Source organism: Schistocerca gregaria, chromosome 2, assembly GCF_023897955.1.
Source record: "Schistocerca gregaria isolate iqSchGreg1 chromosome 2, iqSchGreg1.2, whole genome shotgun sequence".
In the NCBI taxonomy this organism is placed as follows: domain Eukaryota; kingdom Metazoa; phylum Arthropoda; class Insecta; order Orthoptera; family Acrididae; genus Schistocerca; species Schistocerca gregaria.
In genome coordinates, this window is record NC_064921.1 from 399,660,869 (window position 1) to 399,683,774 (window position 22,906).

Genomic DNA, 22,906 nt, shown 5'->3' on the forward strand with positions numbered 1-22,906 from the left:
GCAGTGACTCTACACAACATTCAGCAAGTTGATGACATCATTCGTGGTGACCGTCGGGTGACTGCAGATGAAGTGTGTCGCATTATTTCTCTTAGTAAAGGCAGTGTGATCACGATTATTAAATAATTGTGGTACTCAAAAGTTTGTGCACGGTGGGTTCCAAGAATGTTAACCGATCAGAATAAAGAGGCAAGGAAAAAAATAGCCTCCCAACACTTGCAGCGCTTCCGTTTGGAGAGAGATGAGTTTCTGAAAAAAATTGTGACCGAGGACGAAACATGGGTGCATTTTTTTGAACCCGAATCAAAGAGGCAGTCAATGGAGTGGCGTCACACAAGCTCGCCGAGGAAGAAAAAATTCAAAACTGTGCGATCGGCAGGGAAAGTTATGGCAACAGTTTTCTGGGATACAGAGGGTGTGATTCTGGTTGATTTTTTGGAGCAGGGATGCACAATAAATTCTGTTCAATACGTCACAACCCTCAAAAAACTTAAAGCACGTCTTCAGCGAGTTCGCCCAACAAAATCAATGGCAGATGTTCTTCTTTTGCATGACAATGCAAGACCACACACCAGTCGTCACACCTCTGACGAGATTGTCAAAATTGGATGGGAAGTTTTGCCTCATCCCCCATACAGCCCTGACCTGGCACCATCAGACTTCCATCTGTTCGGGCCACTAAAAGAAGCTCATCGTGGGATTCATTTTGAAGATGAGGAGGCCGTCAAAACATCCGTGCGTCAATGGCTTAGGAAGCAGAGCTGTGATTTTTACCGTGCTGGGATACATGCCCTTGTTCAAAGATGGACCAAAACTGTAGAGATGGGCGGAGATTACATTGAAAAATGACAAAATGATCCTCAATGTTGTTGTTTTCAACCTATGTAATTGCATTTAAATTTCCTGACAAACGTAGAAAAAAAATAGGAGGCATTACTTTTTGACTGACCCTCGTAATAAACTCTTAGAAAGCCCATGTTCAGGATCTTGTTCAAAGACTTAATGCTGCCATTTTTACTATTCGAATGGTATCAAAACTGAGTGATAGTTTGACACGAAAATTAGTCTACTTTGCTAATTTTCATTCACTTATGTTGTAGTGTATTATATTCTGGGGTAACTCTTCCCATTCTAAAAGGATATTCTTGGCTCAGAAATGGGCGGTTTGGGCATAAGTGATGTAAGTTCATGAACCTCTTGTTACCCCTGTTCACGAGTCTGGGTATTTTGACATTGGCATCTCAATACATATATTCCTTACAGTCGTTTCTCTTTAACAATATTAGCTTACTCCCAAGAATAAGTAGCTTTCACTCAGTCAGTATTCAGCAGAAATCAAACCTGCATATGGATCGGACTTCCATAACTCTTGTGCAGAAAGATGTGCAGTATACTGCTGCATCCACTTTCAATAAGCTACCATTAGAATTCAAAAATGTTAGCAGTAATCCACACGCTTACAAATCTAAACGGAAGAGTTTCCTCATAGGCCAATCCTTCTATTCTTTCAAGGAGTTACTTGAATAATTAAGCTAATTCTTGAGTGCATTTACCTAAACTTATGGCCTGACTTTTTTCAGGTTCATAAACATTTTATTTGTATCTGTTATTACTTTTATATTGTTGTTTCATGTACTGACATGTTCCATGACCTTGGAGATTTGCTCCTCAATTTGGTCCTACAGAACTTGACATGTAAATAAATAAAAAATGGCTCAGTTAGGAGGGGTCAGCAACTTCAGACCCCTCCTAAAGCTGCTCAAGTTGAATGTTCGTGATCTTATTGTTAAGTGGAAATGTGAAGAAGCGACCACAGTTACACGAATACCAGGCAGATCTCATATTCTGGCAGACAGCAATTGTCTTCCATTGCGGAGGGTCCTTGCAAGACATTGCTAGGAATCAGTGGAAGGAAGCACTCCTAAGTTCCAAAGTGCTACTAGCAGTTCAGCTAGCACAATGACTGTGCATAGGAAGTTAAAAAGAATGAAGTACAATGGTTGAGTAGCTTCTCATAAGCAACACATTTTTGTAATCAGTGCTAAGTGAAGCTTAAGAGGGTGTACAGTGTGACACCCCAGGATGGTGAATGAGTGGAAAGGTGTGGCCTATATGCTGTGGCAGTCTGATGGAAGGGTTTGGTTTCAGCAAATGCCAAGTGAAAACTATGTTGCATCATGTGTGGTGCCAACAATGAAGTATGGAGGAGTTGGTGTTACAGTATAGGGTATTTTTTGTGTTTATAGAGTGCGGCCCCTTAATGCACTTAAGAAACCAATAAATGTGGAAGGATATGAACGTATTTTACAGCATTGTGTCTTGCTTACTGTAGAGGAACAGTTCACCAGACAGTGATTGTATTATCATGACAATACATCCTGTCATATAGCAGCATCTGTGAAGCAATGGTTTGTGGGCAATAATGTTCCTGAAATGAACTGGCAAGCTCATAATCCTAATCTGAACCCAACAAAACATATTCAGGGGCAACATCTCACTCACACTGTGAGCTGTGCTTCCAAATCACAAGAAAAGCTACCAATCTTCTCCTATGCAGCCAGTTAGCAGAGTTAACAGAAAGCAGTCTCAGAATAATATAACATAAGTAATGAAGCTAAGATGAATTACAAATTTCAAACACCTGCAATTTTTTTCATTCCAAATTTACCAAATGCATTTCTGAGAGCCTCTAGTCTGTGTCCAACACTGAAGCTCCTAGCAATTTCCTCCCCGAGTTTGCTGAACGCTGCACTATTTCCAAATTCAGTGTCAATAGAATAAACAACTTATGTGGGCTCACATTTCTTACCAGCCATGGCCCAGAATCTATTAAGTGCAAAAATACATCTTACAGGTACTTCTGAACAGCAGATAATTCCACATATAACAGTGTGACAAAAATTGTTCCTATCCCTCTGTTACTAAATGTAAAAAAACTGAATGTATTAGGAACATTAGCAATTTACGACATAATAATCCAGATAGTGTGGACTGGCAGCTAATTGGTTGTCAGGCTGCTACACTTAAGGTGTGTGAGGAGTCCAGCAAAAATCTGTTTGTACTGAGCTGTGTTTACTATACACATATACCTTGCTTTCTTGAAAACATTTGGAACGACTGGCAGCAAGAAAGCTAGTCTGTAATTGTCTACATTGCTTTCTTCTCCCTTTTAAATTGTTAGTACAAGCATTTTAATCTATCTAAAAATTAAGCGCATCCGAAAGACACATTTGCACAGGTGCATTAGAACAGAGCTAATGTATGGTTCACTGACCTTCAATATACTTACTTAATATTTCATCATATCTATGTTTGTCTTTACACTTCAGTGATTCAGTAATTGATTCAAATGCTTCCTTGACTGTTTCTTGTCTCTGAGACTTCTTGTCTCTAGTGACTTTGGAAATTGACTTTAAATATCTGTATTGCAAGTCTACTCATATCACACAATACATTGTTTACTACCTTCAGAGATGACTGTGGCAATTTCTTTCAGTGTTAATATTTTTGAATCATGATCCATCAAGCCATTACTAACTTTACTCACAGTGTGCTCCATAACTAATGAGAAGATAGCATCCATAACCATGCTACTGTTTCCCAGCATTCAAATTGTAAAAGTCGGGTAGATCAATTAACATAGCCAAAGAAATTGCCATACTAAATTAATTTGATGTTATTTTTAACATCAGAGTTCAGCTTAGTGTCAGTTTTCAATATGAACTGGAAAATTTGTAAAAAAAAAGTTTCCCTTGAGATTTTGAAAACACTTGCACAATTCTCAATTATACAGGGTGTTTCAAAAATGACCGGTATATTTGAAACGGCAATACAAACTAAACGAGCAGCACCGTATGTTGCAATATGCTTGGGACAACAGTACATTTTCAGACAGACAAACTTTCGAAATTACAGTAGTTCCAATTGTCAACAACAGATGGCGCTGAGGTCTGGAAAACTCTATAGTACGATATTTTCCACATATCCACCATGCGTAGCAATAATATGGCGTAGTCTCTGAATGAAATTACCCGAAACCTTTGGCAATGTGTCTGGCGGAATGGCTTCACATGCAGATGAGATGTACTGCTTCAGCTGTTCAATTGTTTCTGGATTCTGGCAGTACACCTGGTCTTTCAAGTGTCCCCACAGAAAGAAGTCACATGGGTTCATGTCTGGCGAATAGGGAGGCCAATCCACGCCGCCTCCTGTATGTTTCGGATAGCCCAAAGCAGTCACACGATCATCGAAATATTCATTCAGGAAATTAAAGACGTCGACCGTGCGATGTGGCTGGGCACCATCTTGCATAAACCACGAGGTGTTCGCAGTGCCGTCCAAGGCAGTTTGTACCGCCAGAAATTCACGAAGAATGTCCACATAGCGTGATGCAGTAATCGTTTCGGATCTGTAAAATGGGCCAATGATTCCTTTGGAAGAAATGGCGGCCCAGACCAGTACTTTTTGAGGATGCAGGGACGATGGGACTGCAACATGGGGCTTTTCGGTTCCCCATATGCGCCAGTTCTGTTTATTGACGAAGCCGTCCAGGTAAAAATAAGCTTCATCAGTAAACCAAATGCTGCCCACATGCATATCGCCGTCATCAATCCTGTGCACTATATCGTTAGCAAATGTCTCTCATGCAGCAATGGTAGCTGCGCTGAGGGGTTGCCGCGTTTGAATTTTGTATGGATAGAGGTGTAAACTCTGGCGCATGAGACGATACGTGGACGTTGGCATCATTTGGACCATAGCTGCAACACAGCGAACGGAAACCCGAGGCCGCTGTTGGATCACCTGCTGCACTAGATGCCCTCTGTGGTTGCCGTACACGGTCGCCCTACCTTTCCAGCATGTTCATCCGTCACGTTCCCAGTCCGTTGAAATTTTTCAAACAGATCCTTTATTGTATCGCTTTTCGGTCCTTTGGTTACATTAAAAACTTCGTCTTGTTGCAACAACACTGTGTTCTAGGCGGTGGAATTCCAACACCAGAAAAATCCTCTGTTCTAAGGAATAAACCATGTTGTCCACAGCACACTTGCACGTTGTGAACAGCACACGCTTACAGTAGAAAGACGAAGTACAGAATGGCGCACCCACAGACTGCGTTGTCTTCTATATCTTTCACATCACTTGCAGTGCCATCTGTTGTTGAAAATTGTAACTACAGTAATTTCGAAAGTTTGTCCACCTGAAAATGTACTGTTGTCCCAAGCATATTGCAACAAACGGTGTATTTCTATCGCTGCTCGTTTAGTTTTTATTGCTGTTTCAAATATACCGGTCATTTTTGAAACACCCTGTATGTTTTGCACTATGTTTTTGTGAGTCACTATTTTATGAAAGAAACATCATATTTGACATAAATTCCCAATTTTCCCACCTGCAAATATAATGTTTTGTTTTATTTTTCAAGTAAAATGAGGCTGCTGTACAAGTGTGTCCACACAATCAGAAGTAAAAACTGAGATACTGAAACTCAGCTTTTCACAAATCTGTTGTTTTTAATGTCTAACTATATTTTTGTGTCTCTGCTTCTTATGGGTTATGTCATTGTGGTATTGTCTCTGGGTCAAATGGGTCTTCTGACTTTTTGTTCTGTAAAACTGTTCTTTAACATAATAAATCACATTTTATAGTTTGTCAGTACAATGAATGACAACAATTAAAATTATTTAAAATACACTTAATTACTGAATTACAATTTTATGGTATTTGTTGTGAACAGTTGCACTGGACACTAATTGTTGGTTGTACAACAGGGATGTTTTCTTTGGGGGTTACATTTTGTTATTAGAAAAATTGTGCATTAATAAATACCAAATATTACATAGTTACAGTTGAGTTACAGTTAGGAATGTAAGCACATAAGGGATATTACATTATTTAGGGGTGTGAATTTGTTTAGTATTGGGACACTTTGCAGTTAGTAGCAGGTTTACTGTAATGTGTAAAGTTTAAGAGTGATGTGCTCAGTCACAATTGGTCATTTAGAACCAGCTGGGGATTTAGGGCTAGGTGTTTATTAATTTCAAGTGCTTCTAGTAGGCTGAGTTTTCTGCCTTTGTTGGTTATATGTAGCACTTCTGTGTGTGTTAGATATTTGTGTCCTCCTTTGGGCACATGTTCAGCAAAGGTGGAGTCTGATTTATTTAATCTCCCTCCAGCTGTGTTCACGTTCAGTCATCCTTGTTGATATGGCCTGGCCTGTTTGACTAATGTACAGTTTATTGCAGTCTGTGCAGGTTATTTTGTAGACCCCACTGTAGCTTAGTTTATCTGATTTGTCCTTGTTGTTGAATAGGAGATTAACTGTAGTGCCTTGTACATAAAATGATGTTTTATAGTTTTGGAATTTCAGTGTTTTGGTTAGTTTGTCTGATAGCTTACCTAGATATGGAATAGTACACCAGTTGGTTTTTGGTGTGGTTTTTATTGCAGAGGAGGCATCAATGTAGGGCAAGATGTTTCTTCTTTGTTTCTTGTGCAGGATTTTGTCAACTAATTCAGGGTCATAGCCATTGTTATATGCAATATATTTAGTGGTGTCTACTTCTGTTTGGAAATTCTGTTTTGGCATTGGTATGGATGTGAGGCGATGTATCATGGAATGGAAGGTTGCGTGTTTGTGTATTACTGAGTGTTAACAACATGAGGGTATTACAGAGTCTGTTGTTGTGGGTTTTCTGCAAATTTCAAAAGTATGTGTATTTTTGGTGATATCTACGTTAAGGTCTAAAAAGTTAATTGATTTTTCACCTATCTCCATGGTGAATTGTATATTTGTGTGTTGTGAATTTAGATGTTCTAGGAGTGTGTTCAGTTGTCTGTTGGTACCTGCCCACATACACTGTACATCACCTACATATCTGTACCAGTATTTAATATTATTACCGAGGGGTTCATTTTCTAGGAACTGTTTTCTAAAATTGTCCATGAATATTTCAGCTAAGAGGGGACTGAGAGGGGACCCCATTGCCAATCCTTGTAGCTGTTTGTAAAGGGTACCTTCAAATTGGAAATAATTTTGTTTCAGACATGTTTAGGTGGCAAAATTTATGGCTTCTACTTGTACTGGGTTGACACCTACTCTGTATAATAGTTCTGTCAAAATATCAAGGCATTCTTGTGTATGTATGTTTATAAATAAGGTGCTTATGTCAAAGGATACTAATTTTGCACTATTTGGTATTGAAAGGTCTTTAATTTTGTTGACAAGGTCCACTGAGTTTACAATTCCAAACTTAGATTTGAATTTTGTTTTGGTTTTGACACAGGAATGTAATTCTTTGGCAGTTTTGTAGTTTGGTGCAGTGTAGGTTGAGACAAGTGATCTTAGAGGATGGTCTTTTTTTGTGTACTTTAGGGGTCCAGACAGTTTAGGAGCTATTGGATTCATGTTGATCAAATATTTAGCTTCATAATCATGTTTAAACTTTTGCAGGACTTGGTTAAGTTTTCAATTTCTTCATTAAAGGTTTTGGTGTGGTCTTTGTTAAGGACACAGTAGATATTGGGTGTGAATAGTGGTTTCACTTTTACAACATATTTACTTTAGTCCAGGAGGACCAAGGTATTACTTTTATTTGCTCTTGTAGTAATTGTTTTGTTTTGGGTGATTTTCTTCTTTAGGTTATACAGTGTGTTTTGGTCACTGGATTGAGTTTTAGTAGTGTTACACTCTAACCATTTTTGTATTTCAAGCCTTGCCATGAGTCTGGTTTCAATGTCGTTATTTATATTGTGTTCTATATCAACATCTAATACATCTAACTGCTTAGTGGAAGGTTTATGATGAGGAGCAGATCTGAAACCTTTTGCTAACACTTCGATTTCTTTTGTGGACATGACTCGAGCGTAACACCACTAAAACTTAATCTAGTGACAGTTAAAAATAAAATTCTGACTTTTTCAAAGCAAAGAACTTCATGTAATTCAAGCCACTTTAGCACAGAAATCTAACCAAAGAAACAAATATGTTAAAACAGGGTTATCCTTAATTTCTGACCACAAAGAATAATAATGGAAGCTATGCTAAACATAAACTAGCAGTGTCATTACAACTTATTGCTATGAACACTTATAAACAGAAGGAGGCAGTTATAAGGTTATTCTATTCTTCTACTGAATATAGATTACTTTTCACATTTATATGATGTTCAAAGTGTCCACCATTGCATTCAGAACATAGCTCTGTCCTTCTAAACTGTGACAGTTGCATGTGTTCGAAAATCTGCAGATTGCCTGGATCATATTTGCAACAGCTACTACCACATTCTTTCTTGGGTTATGTCACTGGGAATACACGTGGTCTTTTATTTGGCTCCATAATCAGAAGTTACAGGGTGTGAGATCAGGAGATTAGGCTTGGCATAAAATGGCTCCATTACATCCAGTCCACCTCCCATGGCAATATCCTTTCAAGTAGCGAGCCATATGATGTGCTGCGGCACTGTCATTAAGCAGCCACATATTCTTTCATATTGCCAGGAGTAAATCCTCTAGCAAATCAGGAAGAACAGTCTGACATCCAGACAGTTCAAATGGTCCATGTAGGCAACCTTTAAGATGAAGTGTGGAGTTTTGCCAAGCTAAACACAGCAATTGCATTGACTGAAAATCCCACTTATGATAAATGTTTCTTAGTCTATTGCCTGTACTCTACTGAGGAATTGTTGAGCTGTGGCTTGTTGGTTCAGAATGCTCTACGGCATTGAAAATTAAAATCTGACTTCAGTTTCTGCAGAGGCTGTACATGGAAGGGATACAGTAATTGTTCACATACTGCACTCCACACAAACCACCATGACAGTTGGTGTGCAGCTAATCTCAGAGTACTTGCACTTGGTGAGCATCCCATAGAATACGGAACTGTGCCAGCCACTGAAACTGTCCTGCGACATTGCAACTTATGAGCATTGATGATCACAGATGTAAAGTCACCTGTCTCTTTCAAACGACAAGCTAGTGAGAAATGTTCTGTCAAAAAAACATGTGGCACACACATGAGCAGCAGCAGCAGAATCCTGATGTTCTTGACCATAAATCAAAACCATATTGGTCAATTGATCGTTTTTATACTCCATTGTTTTATGTCAACCATAGCATCTAAATGACTGAGTGCTTACAGTCTATGACAGTGCACTGCAGCAATGTGCTGTATTAGTACACACAGTACCAACAACATTACCATATTTCACAGAGGTTTCCAGCAATAAGTTGTAATGACACCTTCAGTTTAGTTTTTAGTGTAGAATCCACTAGTAACCACTATAATCAACAACTGTGAATAACTCTGTATTGATGAATTCTTGCTCTTTAAGTTCTTTTAGCTGTTATACATTTGAGCTGTGAAAATTATGCTGGAAGATACCATTTTAAATATTAGTAACAAATATATGCTCACTAATGAGTGTTAAAACAAAGGAGGTAGCATATAATAACTTCCTAAATTATTAATATGACTGACCTGTTACAGAATATTGGAAAGTCACAAGTGCAATATAAATAACTGAAGCAGTTAAGTTAACAACTCAGCAACGCAATGACAGCACATAAAGAAGACCGAGATCATCATTAAGGTGTTGGGAAAAATTCTTCCTCAGAACTAACAGACTAAAAAATGCATGCATGCATGCATGCATGCATGCATGCATGCGTGTGTGCATGCATGCATGGAGATGAACACACATATACAAGGTGTGATCAAAAAGTAATGGGATTTTTTTTAATTTCACAGGGTTCATAAATCCAATTTTCAAATTTTTTTAAAATCTTGTTGATGCACTTGTTCCTGATGTAGATATGTATTTTCAGCTGCTTTGAATATCTAGTTTACTGTTGACGGTTGACGGTTGGAAAGGTTATACCTGTTTTCAAGTGTTCAGCGAATTTTTACTTTTGAAAAAGGTGGAACAAAGAATCTGCATCAAATTTTGTTTGAAAAATGACATATAAAGAGCAGCACCACATTTGAAATGTTGACTATGACTTTTGGGCAATCTACTGTGAGTAACAAATGTGTTTATGAGAGGTATAAAGTTTCAAAGAGGGTCACAAAGTCACTGAAGACAATGACTAACCTGGACACCCTGGCACATCAATTACTGTTGGCAATGTGGAAGTGGTAAAGAAAATGGTTCTGGGAATTCACCAAATCAACCATCAGAGAGGTTGCTGATGTTGGCATATACTTTGGCTTATGCCAAGCATTTTTTTTTCCGGGTGTTTTGGGCAAGAAATGTGTAGCTGTGAAGTTTGTTCCAAAATTTTTGATTTCTGACCAAAAACAATGCCACATAGACATCACTCAGAAATTGCTGAATGAAGCCAACAATGATCCAGAACATCTAAAAAAGGTTTTAACAGGTGACAAAATGTGTAAACAGATATGACATCAAAACCAAGGCCCAGTCGTCCTAACAGAAACTGCCTTAAGAGCCAAGACAAAAAAAGAGAACAAATTCAATCACATGTGAAGGTTGTTCCCACTGGTTTCTTCAATTACTGTTGGCAATGTGGAAGTGGTAACTGGTTACTGTCGCTGCACAACTTGGGAACCACATGGTGCCCACCATTTATGACGTAATAATTTCAAGATTTCACGTCGTTTGTTGTCTGTTAACTCTAAGGAAGATCACTGCCCAACGATTACTGATAATCTCAATCTCTTGTCAATTAATGCCTCAATTATATGGAAAGTGGTTCTCTTAACTCCTTCCACTGTTTTTATACTTCACAAAAGATTTTCCAGTATCTTATTCATATACACTTATCAGAACCAAGTGAAGTAAAATGGGTCAGAACACAAAGAACTAAAATAGGAACTGAATAAGATAAGATCTAAAAGCAGATGCTGCTCTAGGTATGACGGTGTCAATAAAGTTATAACAGCAGTTTTTTATGTTAAGGGGAGCTGGAACAATGAAAATGACAAGATTAACATTTTTTTCATTATAAAATTATTTGGAGTTTTCTGAATAAAACAAGTTTCACCCTTCTAACTTAATCCTAAGTGTGTTTTTTATCACTGCAAAGTTGGCGCTCTACGTAAATGGTTGTAGCGACTTGGTGTGTCACCTCTGACAGCACCGCTCACTGGCTGCAAGCAGGGTATCTTTGAGGAATTAGACAGTGTTTTGTTTTCCAATGTTGTACGGCTTTATCTCTGTGACAAGTGACTGTTCACATCAGTGAACATAAACACCATACCATGGGTGTTGACTTGTTGAGTTTGTTTTGTGTTGTTTAGCTGTTCAATTTGCACATTTGACAAGTTTTGCTCATACCTGTTTTATGTATTTGGTTTGTGGATTTCAGTATGCCCCGGTTCAGCAATCGAGTGTTTAAGAAAAGGCACAATGAGTGGAAGAAGAAATCTTTCGTTGTTTTGAAGGGAGATGCTGCTCAGACTGCTTCACCGACTACTCCAAATGAATGTGATAGAACTTCTCCCAGCAAGAAACTTTGTGAAAGCAGAGAAAAATTTGAAAACTATGAAAGTGTCAGTAATGATGTGAATGAAATAATTAACATTTCCCTGCTCTCTAATATTTTGAAACATGATGTATTATGCCAAGTTTGCAAAGAAAGAGGACTGGAATTTGAAATAACTTTACAGATTGGTTTGGCATTTAAAATGTTACTGAAGTGTAACAAATGTGCTGCAGAAATTTCGTTTTCTAATTCTAACAGTATTCCTTGTAGTGGTAATAGTGGAAAGAAGGTGTATGCTATAAATGTTAGGCTAGTGTATTGGCCTGTGTTGCATTGGCAAGGGCAGTGCTGCAGGGACAATGTTATGTGGAATTACGAACTTGCCAAAACCACCAACCAAATTTGGATTTTATAATGAATTGGAGGGATCTTCTGCTGAAGATATTGCTCAAGCAACAATGAAGAAAGCAGTTGAAGAAGCTGTGACAGATAATGAGAATTGTAGAGATTTAACTGTTGCTTTAGATGGATCACAGCAACGTAGAGGTCATAAATTTCTAAATGGAGTTGTGTCAGCTACCAGTGGAGACAGTCGTAAAGTAATTGATGTTGCTGTTCTCTCAAAATATTGTAGATGTATGGTCAATACCAAGGACGAACACAGTAAAAGTTGTGAAACAAATTTTCAGAGCACAAGTGGAGCAATACTAGTAGAGGGAGTCAAAGCAATTTTTTTCCAGATCACAGGAGTGGTATAATGCATGATACACTATCTAACAGATGGTGATTCTAAGGGATACAAAGCTGTAGAGGAATTCAATCATTATGGAAATCATATTCACATTAAACAACAGGAGTGCATTGGACATGTGCAGAAGCGCATGGGGGCTTGCATGCACAAACTAAAGCACACATTAGGATCCCAAAAGCTTAGTGATGGTAAGATCTCTGAGGAAGAGAAAGATTGACAGATGAAGCAATTGGTAGATTGCAGAGGTATTGTGGGTGTGCAATTAGGCAAAATACAAGAAGCATTGAGCATATGAAGAGAGCAGTATGTGCATTATTTTTTCATACTGCATCAACAAATGAGCACATACAATATGCACTGTGCCCCACAGGTGATGTCTCATGGTGTAAGTACCAATCAGGAAAGGAATATGCCCATAAAAACAGTTTGCCAAATGCTGTAATTGATGTAATTAAGCCCATATTCAGAGATTTATCACAGCCAAGTTTATTGAAATGTGTTTACATGGGAAAACACAAAATCCAAATGAAAGTGTAAGTAATTTAATTTGGATTAGGATTCCCAAAAGAATGTTTGTACAGATAAAAATGTTGCACTTTGGAGTGTATGATGCAGCGACAACATGCAATGAAGGAAACATTATTAAATGTGATGTGCTGAAACGTTTAGGCTTCCAACCAGGACATAACACCATTTCCACAATGTGCCTAATTGATGAAGAAAGACTAAGAGGTGCAGGAAGAAGAGACAAAAGCCTACAACATGCAGCAAAAGGAAAGGAAAGACCAGTGAAAAGGAAACTAACACTGGAGAAAGAAGAGGATGGTGATAATCCATCATATGGGGCAGAAATGTATTAGGGGGGGGGGGGGGGGGGGGTAGGACGTCAAATGGGCCGACTTGGAGCAGGAGAGGCACCACAACAGGACATTTTAATTTCCACTGTCTATACTTTTACAAGTAAATTCATAAAACTTTGTCAGCATGACCAGGAAGGATTCAGGATTCACACTTGTAGCAGCAGAAGTTCAAAAACATAACAAAATAATTTTTTTTTTACATGTGAAATTTCATCATTTTTTACTTACTATTGGCTGCATTTGTTGCTATAGATACACTTTTCTTCATAAGTAAGAGAGACTGTTCGATGAATTTTGCACAGCATACAAACCATACTTATAGGTGTCAAACTCTAGAATCTATTTAATTTATGAAAAAATGAATGAGCTGTTAGATTTTAAACTTTATGTTTAGAAAAAATCTAATTTTGTAGTTAATTATCTCAATTTTTACCACAGTTTTTAATAGATTTGGAAAATTCTAGAGTTTCATATACCTGTAAGTATGGTTTGTATGCTGTGCAAAATTCATCAAAGAATCTCTCTTACTTGTGAAGAAAAGTGTACCTATAGCAACAAATGCAGCCAACAGTAAGTGAAAAAATGATGAAATTTCATATCTAAAAAAAAATTTGTTGTTATGTTTTTGCACTTCCACTGCTACAAGTGTGAATCCTGACTCCTTCCTTGTCATGCTGCCAAAGTTTTCTGAATTTACTTGTAAAAGTATAGACAGTGGAAATTAAAATGTCCTGTGGTGTCTCTCCTGCTCCAAGCCGGCCCACTTGACATCCTATCCCCCTTAAAAAACTTTGGAAGCCATTTCCCGTAACTATAAAATTTTTATCTTTGAGGAACATTTTCTCAAAAACTGCTAACAGAAACTCAAAGAAATTTATACACAATATTGTTTATTACTTTTCCTTCATTTTTTGAACAAATTGTAAAAAATATTGTACAATTCAAGAGATATAGAAGAAAAAGTGCAAAATTTTAGAGAAAAAAATAAGCATCTGTTTGAAAAAATTGTAAAACAAAAACCAATAAATATTTCTTAACATGTCATTGTAACTTTTGTAGAGAAATATTCACTGAACATGTAGCCAAATTTCAGAGCAATATGTTTAATGGTTTTAGAAAAAAAATTTCCTTCTATTTGCTAAAATTAACATGGAGGAGATGAATCGTTCCGTCTCCCCTTAAATGAAAGAATGCTCCATACGAGTTACAGGATCTCAATACATAAATATTTTTTTCTGGTTTTATACAAGCACTAAACGGAGAGGAAATCCTTTATAGTGATCAAAATATACACAACAAGGAATAGCAAGTAACTCAACTTTATATGTGACAGACTGGACAACTTTGGTTCTCCTGGACATGTGAAACTATAAACAAACATTCTGAACATGAATATATTGTGTGCACCTTCTCTCCTAAAACAAGTCACTCTGTGGCTAAATCAGACAAAAGTGTCTACATAAAGCACACATTTATGTTATATATTCCAATAAAAGGATCTACATCAAAAAAATTACTGTAGAAGAGCTCTCAGGAGATAATTTTGTAAAATTCTGACAGGTTTTGTCAGTTGGCTAGGCATTTCATACAAAGGTTGAGTGCAGTTCATTAATTTAAAATGTTTACCCACTTATTGTACTTATGACTTTTCCCGGATGTTCAGGACATATGATGTTCCTTACTGCCTTTTCATTATAAAATTTTCCTTCTCTTTAATGCCGAATAATTCACATAATTGTCAGACATGGTGGTCTAGTGGTAAAGCACTTGACCGGAAACCAGGTTATCATCAGACCAAAACCTGCCCAGACTACGGAAATTTTCAGTCTGCCTTTAATCTAACCTTCAACTCTCAATTGTGTGAGGAGTCACCAGGAATGACTTGATTCAGATTCCACAGTAAATTGTATGTTCCCTTTTTCTCTAGATGGATAACTGGAGTAGATTAGGGACACTTCATGGCCAAAGCAGAATCCAGTTAAAAGTCTTGCATTTGACCATTGAACCACAAAATATTAATTAATATTTATGGAATTGTAAGAAAATTGAGTGGTGTGGAATATTTAAAAGTGACAATATTTTAACCATACTGTATCAGTCTGGTTTCTTTACATTCGGAGATAACTGGATGATAATGAAGGAGTTAGCTTCTTGGGAAATTAAAAACATGCAATATCCTTGTAGTACAAGGTGTCCCATTCAAAACCCCCTGATTTCAAAGACCCAGGAAAAAAGACACAGTAGACATGACAATGAAAAATGCACCACACTGTAGAGCATCTCAAAGAATTTATTTATTTATCATCATTATACCTCTACATGTGAAGCATTTGTAGCTCGAAGAATATCGACTCTATATTCAATTTCTTGCTAAGTTCTTTGTAACATTGCCTCTGTTATTGTTGCAATCGCATTAGTGATATGACATTGCAATGTAGGAATATTGTCCACTTTGGTCGCATACATGCAGTTCTTCATGAATCCCCCCATGAACAAATCAAGCAGCGTAATGTCGGGTGAACGCGATGGCCAGGCAATGGGTCCTCCGTGTCCGATCCAACTATTGGGGAATTTCCTATCCAGTAACTTGTGAACAGCCGTTGACCAATGCGGTGTAGCTCCAACTTGTCGAAAAATGATGTTGGGTTGCAAGTCTTGTATCTGAGGGTACAGAAACTGCTCCAACATGTCCAGATACACTGACCCATTAACTGTTTGTTTTGCAAAGAAGAACGGTCCAACAATCCTGTCGTGCGTTACCCGCACCAGATGTTTAGTTTAAGGGCTATCACAAACATCTTTAATGACAATGTGCGGATTTGGTGAACCCCAAATCCAAACATTCTGTCTATTAACCCTTCCTGATAGATGAAAGGTTGCCTCATCTGAGAACAAACATCTTTCCAGGCATCCATATCAATATGCTGCAGCATATCCGCAGCAAATTGTTGTTGGTCTGGTTTGTCGTTTGGCATTGAATGTTGTAGAATTTGCACTTTGTAAGCACACACATGAAGATGCTGGTGAACTACCTGATGCAATGTTGATCGAGGTACATCAAGTTGCCTAGATGCTTGACGAATTGACTTATGCGGCCTTCTGAGAAACATTTGTCTGATGTCCTCCACTGTCTCTTCTGAAACTCCATAACGTGCACCGCCAGAATATTTCGGAACACTTCCTGTTGCCAGAAATTTCCTATACCATTCCTTAATTGTTTTCACATCAAGTGGATCACATTCACACACATGACGATAATTTCTTTGCACAGTAATCGACGATTTTGTTTCTGCAAACCACACTACTGGTAGTGCGCGCTGCTGTGGAGCCACCATTTTCACTTCATGAGACCATTCTGTAGTCTGACGACGATACATGGCACTTCTGACGTGGGAATATAAATTCTTTGAGATGCTCTACAATGCGGTGTATTTTTCTTTGTTTTATCTACTGTCGTTTTTCTCTCCTGGGTCCTTGAAATCAGGGAGGTTTGAGTTGGACACCCTGTATTATTAGTTGGAGAAAAAACTGACATGGTTATATTTTGTGAGAAGCACATTAGCAACACATTAAAAAATTCAAGCATATTAGTATATGGTAAACATTATTTTGTTGTACATAAACCAATATGACAACTTAGAACTTAGCAAATTATATAATTTTCACAGTAATGCTTACGTTGTTAGTATATTAAATAATGAGGCAATATTCTGATTATCATCACTACCAGCATAAAATTTGTGATGTCGGTCAGTCCTAAGCACATCCTTACGAACCATACTCGTAACGTAAGCCAGTTCATCGGTTACCTGTAACACCAGTTCAGTGTCATTAGGAACATTTTTAAAAATTTTACCAATATCAACAGTAATTCTATGTTTTACATTATATATCTTCTGAAATGTTCCAATATTTTTCTTGACAGGGTAACATTAATGAAAAACTCTGTAGCAAAGAATTAAAAATGTAATAGGAGCACTATTATGTTTTCTGTACATAAATGATCTGGTGAACTGGGTGGGCAGAGAGCTGCAGTTGTCTGTTGATGACACTGTAGTGTTCAGGAAGGTGTCGAAGTTTAGTAACTGTAGGATACTACAAGACTATTTAGACAAAATTTCTAGTTGGTATGATGAATGAAAGCTGGTTCTAAATTTAGAAAAATGTAAGTTAACATGGATGAACAAGAAAAACAAACTCAATGTTCGGCCATAGCATTAGTAGTGTCCTGCTTCAAACAGTCGCGTTCTTTAAATATCTGGGTGTAATACTACAAAGCAATATGAAACGGAACATGCATGTAAGAAATTATGGCAGAGAAGATGTACAGTTTATTGTGAGAGTTTTGGGAAAGTAGCGTTCACCTGTAAAGAAGACAACATACAGGATGCTAGTCTGACCTAATCTTGAGTACTGATTGAGTGTTTGGGATCCACATCAGGGCAGATTAAAGGAAGACATTGAAGCAATTCAGAAGTGAGCTGCTAGATTTGTTATCAGTAGGCTTGAACAACATACCAGTGTTATGGAGATGCTTCGGGAACTCAAATGGGATCATGTATGAGAAAAAGTACCACCACTGTTGTATCTTGAGAATGTCTTTATTGTCTCACAGGACTAGTTTCAGCGGCACATTAGCGCCATCTTCAGGCTCCACCACTGCCAAAAGCATATTAGATTTCCTTGGTGCATTTATTGTAAAGTCTTTGTTACCAGCACACATGGGCTAGCTTTCGTTAGGAGTCTCCACACGACGCTGTGTTGTCTCCAATGGGAGGGGAGGAGGGCAGGGGAAGGTGGATACGATGGAAGCGTTCACATGACTGTGGATTCTTCCTCAAACATTTCCGACACAAACAGAGAGAACCTGGCAAATGGGAAGGCACAAGTCACGTGCACTGTACGGGATACATTGTCAGGAAGTAGGTTTCTGTAATATTCATTGGTTTGAGAAAAAGTCAGATATATCAGAGGCCCACTTATCCTCTAAACACCCTCCCTATACACAAATACTTTCATGAATTATCTGAAGAGTACTCTACGATGTCAAGCGTGCATAGATACACAAGTGAGGCAGTAGCTCTAGAACCTCTAAGAAAGTAGTAGTGCTGGATTGTGTAACTGCTACTCAGTTGTTGAATTGATGCTCTGATGTACTGTGGCTTATCTATTCATTGTCACAATTCATAATACTTGGTGGAAGTTCCTCTAATTAAAATGTAATTGCCTACAGCACTTAACACCAGAGGCAGTTATTTTACCTATATCATACAACAGCCATGTAAAAGCCAGTGCTTGCATGACTTCACAGATGGCTATAAATATTAGTTCAACTGAGCTTATATTGGGCACCTTGTGCCATCCTGCACTTGACTGTCATATTGATGGCTTGTTCAAGCTCTAATGATATCCTTGTAATATGACACTCTAAACTTTTCAATTTGTCATGATAATAGGATCAACTACCATCTGTTTGCTTTTCATCTCCTCCCCCTCCCCCCTGCCCCTGGTACTTGTCGATTGCATCAACTTAGAAGCTTCTATTTCGTACAGAGTGGTGCAACTGCATACCTCAGCAAGCGACATAAATTGCCAGGCGATAAATGTAAATCACTCCCACCTACCCTACCAACTTTAGAATCACTCCTTGAAGGGAAAAAAAACAACACCAACACAGTTCTACAACATACATTTTCCTTAATTATGTGTTACAATTGTAGTTCTCACACCTAAAATGCAGTAATAGATCAAGCAGACATTAAACTGGAACACACAAAAAAACGTGTATTTTCTGATGGTATCTTAGCTAGTTAAAAATACCATGCAACCATACTAGGACAACTTACTGAAATGAGATTAGCTATGGTATATAGTTTTTTCTCACCGAACACTACACACTATAACATTAGATTATAAAAGTCTACATCTTGGTCACATGCTTCTTTATTAAACTGATACTGGTTTTGGCTTTGCAGCCATCATCAAATCTAACAACTACTGCACCAATACAAAGGTGTGTAGTCAGTACATGACTGTACTGATGATGTGCTTACAAGTCACTGCTGTATTTGTGATATTTGCGTATGGTTGCTAAACCAGAAACTTATCAGTTTTAATAAAGAAGCATACACATAAGCCAACCAAAGTTCAGTGGCCACCTGAATACCTACCACCACCTGAATACCTACCACCACACTCCCCTCACCCTGCCACTTGTACAGACAATTTTAACAGGTATCGTGCAATGTGAAAAGCTACCACCCATGATCAGAATGTTATTGTACTTGCAGATAAGGGTACATTCAGGTCTGCTGCATGGAGCAGAGATTACAACCCAGGTCTTTACTTCTTATCACAAAATTCTCAAAACCAGCCTGTAAATATGTGCAGAATACTTCTACATGACTTTCCAAACAGCCAGTCATTTACGAAGTGAAGTTTAAGATTTTGGTTATTCGATCCGTTTCTAAATAAAAATGAAATTTCGAATGTGGAAACTGGCAAACATTCTCCAAAGGACTTGATAAAGCTATCAGCTGGATACCAGCTTCATCTGAAAATTATGAATGATTTGTTAGTGCTGTAATCTTGTCTGCAAAGAAATTTATACCAACTGGCTACCAAAACGAACATATATCGGAGCAGAGTTATGAATTCGAAGTATTTTTTGTGTCATATACCGTGGATGGCGAAATCCTGGTCTAGCTCATGAACTGACGCAAAAACTGAATGAATCAAGAAGAGAGGAGGAGATCAAAACAACAACTGAGTTGGATTTTAAGAAACCAAGTTGACAGTCCTGGAGAATGGTGAAGAAGTTCGGTGAAAGTGGCCCAACAATTCATGCAGATTACTCAGTGACATCAGACCAAATAGCAAACAGAAATGTTTCACCCTTGAAAGCCCCATGAGACAAAAAACATACAAGAAAAATAAAAAAGGAAATTCATAGCATTTGACAAATAACATCTGCCGGTACACAATTCTCTCAGGACTTCACACTGAAGAAACTACAAACAGCTTTTCAGGATGTAAAGACAGACAAGTAATATGGTTTTGATGGGATGCACTCAAATTACTAAAACTATTGCTACCCTGAAACCAAAAACTCCCTCAAATAGAGTAGAAATTTATCATCCAATAGCACTTTTTAGTTGTTGCGACAAACTTGTGGACAGACCTCTATTAGACAGTGTAACCACAAGAATCCTGGGAAACAAGCAGGTTTCATCCCAAACAGAAACTGCACAGACCAAATTCTAAGCCTAACTACACATAAAAAAGCTGGATTTCAGAAACAACAGAAGTCTTCATGGACTTGACTGTTGCTAACAATACAGTGTGGAAAGAAGGGCTCTTATATAAGCTGATCACAGTCATCCCCTGCCAAACCATATAGAGACTAATCAATAAAATGCTCTCATCAGACTGGCACTTATGAATAGTGCAGTGTAATCTCATAAGCAAAGAAGGAAAATAATGGACTACCTGGAGGGTCGGTATTATCCCTCTATTCTTTTCAACCTTTATATTTCTGACATATCTGAAACCAGCACAAAGAAGTTTGGATATGGTGACGATCTAGGACTCTTAGTTCAACACAAAGAGTGATGAAAGCACTCTAAATTACAATCTAAACAAAATATGTAAATATGTCACCATGTGGAGACTCATAATCCATCTCTCTAAAACTGAAATCATCAGTTTCTACTTAAACAATGAAGTAGCATGTTATAAACTGATGGTCAATATAAATGACACAGTGCTTTCTTACCAGAGTCACTGAAATTATCTTGGAATGACTGACTGCTGACAAGATGCTGTCTTTCAGGAAGTATCTTGGAAATTAAGCATACGAAACAGCCTTATCCAAAAACTCTGCTGTACTAGCTGGGAAGCAACAGCAGATACACTTTAAACTTTGGCAGTCAGTTTAGTGTTTTCTGCAGCTGAATATTGTGCTTGTTGAAGAGTCCTCACATAAATAAGATTGACACTCAGCTCAGTAAAGCAATGAGAATAATTTCCATTTGTTTAATAACTGTTCCCTTATGCTAGCTTCCAACACTCAGCCACATAGTTCCTCCTTGCTAAGAAGGCATGAACCCCATTGAAAGAATATTCTAAAATAATGAATAATCTTCAACTTCCCAACCCTGAAAATATTCCTAGGTTGAGAACAAACCAACTTCCAGAAATCTACTTCTGAGACTGACTCTCAGCAGCTTGCTGATAGCAACTTCAATGTTGACAGCAAATGGCATGAAATCTGGACTACAAATACTCCATTTGAAGTGTGATCTCTCACGGGCTCTCTCCAAGGTCTTTGAACTTCCACAGTATCACTGGAAGAACATAAATCACATTCAACTAGGAAGTGGAGTGTGTGCATACAACCTGCGCAAATGGGGTAAGGCAGCTCATCCCAAGCTGAGACTGGAGCACTGAAGCAGACCATCTGGCACATTGTCGAGGAGTATACACTGAGAGCTTACCCGTGTGATACAAATCACTTTCATGGCCACAATATCATGCCTTGACAAGATAAGCTGACTGAACATTAGAATATAACACCAGTTTTTAATGTATTACCTGTATTTGTGTGTCTATGTATCTTCTACATATTTTTGACTGTACTTCATGTGTAGTACTATACACTAAATAAAAAAAGAAAGAAAGAAAGAGGTGTGTGATCAAAACACTGACTCTTCTAATCTAGTCTGATACAGAGATCATCAGTCTCCTCAGCAGGTCCAAATGGCCCCATTTCGCAGACTATGAAATTACACTCCTGGAAATGGAAAAAAGAACACATTGACACCAGTGTGTCAGACCCACCACACTTGCTCCGGACACTGTGAGAGGGCTGTACAAGCAATGATCACACGCACGGCACAGCGGACACACCAGGAACCGCGGTGTTGGTCGGCGAATGGCGCTAGCTGCGCAGCATTTGTGCACCGCCGCCGTCAGTGTCAGCCAGTTTGCCGTGGCATACGGAGCTCCATCGCAGTCTTTAACACTGGTAGCATGCCGCGACAGCGTGGACGTGAACCGTATGTGCAGTTGACGGACTTTGAGCGAGGGCGTATAGTGGCCATGCGGCAGGCCGGGTGGACGTACCGCCGAATTGCTAAACACGTGGGGCGTGAGGTCTCCACAGTACATCGTTGTTGTCGCCAGTGGTCGGCAGAAGGTGCACGTGCCCGTCGACCTGGGACCGGACCGCAGCGATGCACGGATGCACACCAAGACCGTAGGATCCTACGCAGTGCCGTAGGGGACCGCACCGCCACTTCCCAGCAAATTAGGGACACTGTTGCTCCTGGGGTATCTGCGAGGACCATTCGCAACCGTCTCCATGAAGCTGGGCTACTGTCCCGCACACCGTTAGGCCGTCTTCCGCTCACGCCCCAACATCGTGCAGCCCGCCTCCAGTGGTGTCGCGACAGGCGTGAATGGAGGGACGAATGGAGACGTGTCGTCTTCAGCGATGAGAGTCGCTTCTGCCTTGGTGCCAATGATGGTCGTATGCGTGTTTGGCGCCGTGCAGGTGAGTGCCACAATCAGGACTGCATACGACCGAGGCACACAGGGCCAACATCCGGCATCATGGTGTGGGGAGCGATCTCCTACACTGGCCGTACACCTCTGGTGATCGTCGAGGGGACACTGAATAGTGCACAGTACATCCAAACCGTCATCGAACCCATCGTTCTACCATTCCTAGACGGGCAAGGTAACTTGCTGTTCCAACAGGACAATGCACGTCCGCATGTATCCCGTGCCACCCAACGTGCTCTAGAAGGTGTAAGTCAACTACCCTGGCCAGCAAGATCTCCGGATCTGTCCC

At 38.9% G+C, this 22,906-nt stretch overlaps 1 protein-coding gene across 2 annotated transcripts in view; it reads right to left on the reverse strand.

Annotated features, from left to right (window-relative positions):
* LOC126322364 (uncharacterized) overlaps nt 1-22,906 on the reverse strand; it is a 129,969-nt gene that overhangs the window by 42,284 nt on the left and 64,779 nt on the right. For both annotated transcript variants that reach the window (XM_049994285.1, XM_049994290.1), the window contains one exon: nt 16,732-16,862. In XM_049994285.1, the coding sequence (XP_049850242.1) occupies nt 16,732-16,862 (131 nt within the window). The remainder of the gene's footprint in view (nt 1-16,731; nt 16,863-22,906) is intronic.